The sequence below is a fragment of the Cnephaeus nilssonii genome, assembly GCF_951640355.1.
Source record: "Cnephaeus nilssonii genome assembly, chromosome: 1".
NCBI classification, from domain to species: Eukaryota; Metazoa; Chordata; class Mammalia; order Chiroptera; family Vespertilionidae; genus Cnephaeus; species Cnephaeus nilssonii.
In genome coordinates this window covers 67,957,066-67,960,400 of record NC_137072.1, presented here as the reverse complement: position 1 = coordinate 67,960,400, position 3,335 = coordinate 67,957,066, and the positions used below count along the sequence as shown (strand labels likewise).

At 44.8% G+C, this 3,335-nt stretch overlaps 1 protein-coding gene across 1 annotated transcript; it reads right to left on the bottom strand.

Moving 5' to 3' along the window:
* Positions 1-233: 233 nt before the first annotated feature.
* GK2 (glycerol kinase 2) lies at positions 234-1,892 on the bottom strand (the record flags this gene model as incomplete). The annotated part of the gene is made up of 1 exon (XM_079773931.1): positions 234-1,892. The coding sequence occupies one exon, from the start codon at positions 1,890-1,892 to the stop codon at positions 234-236; it is 1,659 nt and encodes a 552-aa protein (XP_079630057.1).
* Between the last annotated feature and the right edge of the window lie 1,443 nt (positions 1,893-3,335).

Here is a 3,335-nt window from a genome sequence, read left to right as displayed (position 1 = left end):
CCCCCCAAAGTGGCTGGTCCCACCTTAAATGTCAACATTAAAAAACACACCAAATATTTCTAGAGTGAGTTTTGCTGTACTTTATTTACTTCGAGTCACGGGTCTACTGTAGGGTTCTCATACGTCATGTGGCAAGTGGCTTACAAGTAAGCACAGTCCGTGATGGTGTCATCAAACTAAGAGAGAGAATTGCGAATTCCTTCCTTATCTGAAGGGCTCGTGCGTGGTATTTACTATGGCATCCCAGAGATGTACCTTGCTCCAATTAGCATCAGCAGGCTGCTCACTACGAAAAAGCCCAAGGGCAGACTAGAGAAGGCCGGGGAAACAGCACTTTCAGGAGTCTGAGTTGTAATCCAACCCATGGACTTCATCGTAGCTTTCTTCCAGGTGGAGAAACGACTTTCGCTTTCCATGGCGTTGATCTGTGGCTCGATCCGTTCCATGAGGACGGCCGACAAGTCGTCGGGCTTAAGACTCCAAATGCCCACCCCTTCTGCAGCTCCCGCGGCCATCGCCGCCCCCAGCGCGGTCGTGTCGGCGACAGCGGGCTTGATTACCGGAATCTTCAGAATGTCCGCTTGTAGTTGCATAAGAATTTTGTTTTTGGTCATTTTCCCATCCACCTGCAAATGGCTGAGCGGAATGCCACAGTCACGGTTCATGGCGTCCAAAATCTCTCGGGTTTGGAAGCAAACAGCTTCCAAGGCAGCAAAAGCGATATGACTTTTATTGGTGAACTGAGTGAGCCCACAGATGATCCCTCTGGCACTGGGGTCCCAGTAAGGTGCATACAACCCCGAAAAGGCGGGGATGAAGTAGCAGCCGTAGGACGTACCTGCTTCTCTAGCAAGTTCTTCAATTTCCTCCGAGGTCTCTATAATTCCAAGGTTGTCTTTCAGCCAGCGAATAACCTCACCGGCTATAGCAACCGACCCTTCCAGGGCGTAACATGCCGGCTTGTCTTTGCCTAATTTGTAGGCCACCGTGGTCACAAGGCCGTGGTCAGAAAACACGCACTTGCGGCCGGTGTTACACAGTAAGAAACAACCTGCTCCGTACGTGTTCTTGGCCTGCCCTTCCTGGAAGCACATCTGCCCCACCAGCGCCGCAGACTGGTCCCCCAAACACCCGGAGATGGGCACCCCTTCTAGGGACCCAGCCTTCATCTGGCCGTAGATCTCAGAAGAACTGCAGACATTTGGGAGAATGCTCATTGGGATTTCAAAAAAGGCACAGAGCTCTTTGTCCCACTCCAAGGAGTGGATGTTGAACAGCATCGTCCGGCTCGCGTTGGTCACGTCCGTGCAGTGGACGCCTCCCTGGGCGCCCCCGGTCAGGTTCCAGATGAGCCAGGAGTCGATGGTCCCGAAGAGAGCCCTCCCCTCCTCGACCGCCTTTTGCACGGTTTCCACGTTGTCCAGCAGCCAGCGAAGTTTCACGGCGCTGAAGTACGTGCTCAGGGGAAGGCCTGTCTTGGACTTGACAAAGTTATTGTTTCCTGGGATTTTTTTACTAAGTTTCTCCACGGTAGACTGGGTCCTGAGGTCAAGCCAAGCGATGGCATTGTAGAGCGGCTCTCCGGTCAGCTTGTCCCAGACGACCGTGGTTTCCCTCTGGTTGCTGATGCCGATGGCTTTTATGTTGGAAATGTCGATATTCAGCTGGCTAAGCTGCTCACACGTCTTCTCTATAGACTCATAGACGGACTGAACGATCTCGTTCGGGTCCTGCTCCACCCATTCTTCTTTTGGAAGCTCTTGTGATATTTTCACTTGGTGTTGACCAAGTAGCTCCGCTGTTTTGGGATTGAAAACCAGGAAGCGAGAGGAGTTTGTCTCCTGGACCACTCCCCCGACCAAGGACGCCGCCACCGACTTCGGGGCGGCCATGAAAGCAGGGGGCAGGCTCGGCCGCGCCGTTTCCAGGTGATAAAGCGGGGGTGGGGGGGGGGAGAGAGGGGGGAGCACGCGGTGACTCCAGAGTCTACAGCGCAGGCGCAGCACCTGCCTGGGCTGCACCTGCAGCAGCTCGAGGCAGCCGTTGTCCTTTAACTGGTGCTACCTCTCCCCCCACCCCCACGCCCACCTACTCAGGCATCTTCTAAGGAAGTTTTAAAAAAACCATATATTTACCCACGTAATTACGATTCCCAGTGCTTTCCATTCTACAACGTGGATGCATTTTTCTGTTATTTTCTTTCTGTTTATAAGATTTCCTTCAACATTTCTTGTAGCGCACGTATGCTGAAAATGAGTTATTTCTCCTTTTGAATGTCTGAAGTATTTCCTCTTAATATTTAAATATTTTTTTTCTGAATATAGAATTGTAATGAATTTATTTATTTATTTATTTAAATTTTGGGCCCTAAAAGTATTGCTTCACCATCTTCTCTTGTGTGATTTCAGGTGTGAACATCATTGTCATCCTTATTTTTATCAATGTCTATTTTCTTTCACTGCCTTTAAGTTTGTTTCTCTTTATCAATGGTTTTGATTAGTTTTATAATGACATTACTTGGTGTATTATTTTCTGTGCCTGGGGCTCATGAAACCATTAGATTTATAGATTTCATAAAACTTTGGGCCATTATTTGTGTATATATATATATATAATTTCTCCTCTGCCTTAGGGAATCCAATCACATATATTGGAGTTGTTCTACAGATCACTGATGCTCTACTCATTATTATAATTATCTTTTCTTCCTATGGTTCTTTTTAGATTTCTATTGCTATGTCTTCAAGTTTACTAATCTTTTCTTCTCCAATGTCTAACCTGCTAATTCATCCAGTGTATGTTTCACCTCATACATGGTAGTTTCTTCCAAGAAGTTCAAATGGAGTTTTTGAAATATTTACTTAATTTTTTTAACACATGAACTACAGTTAGAATACTTTTAATTTACTTTCTGCTAATTGTAACATCTGTGTCAGTTCTGGTTCAATTTTGACTGATTAATATATCTCCAAAAATTTTATGAGGTCAGAAAATCAAAATTAGCAACCAAACTTAATTTGAATAGTAAGGGATTGATATCAATGCTAGATGGTATAGATTTTCCTGATAATATCTTTGTTTAATTTTAAAAATTCCATCAGAAATTTTCTAAGCAAAAATTTGGAGACAATACTTACCAGTATGTCAGTGTACCATATTATGTTTGAATTTGCATGGAACAGATTGTTTTTAAATTTTTAAAATGTTACACTTTTCTTCCCAAGTATTTGGCAGTAGTGAAAATATTAATCTACACAATAAAAGAATTTGACCCAAAATTTCATCTTTACATTTTCTCTCCCATGCCATACCAAGATTATATATATATATATATA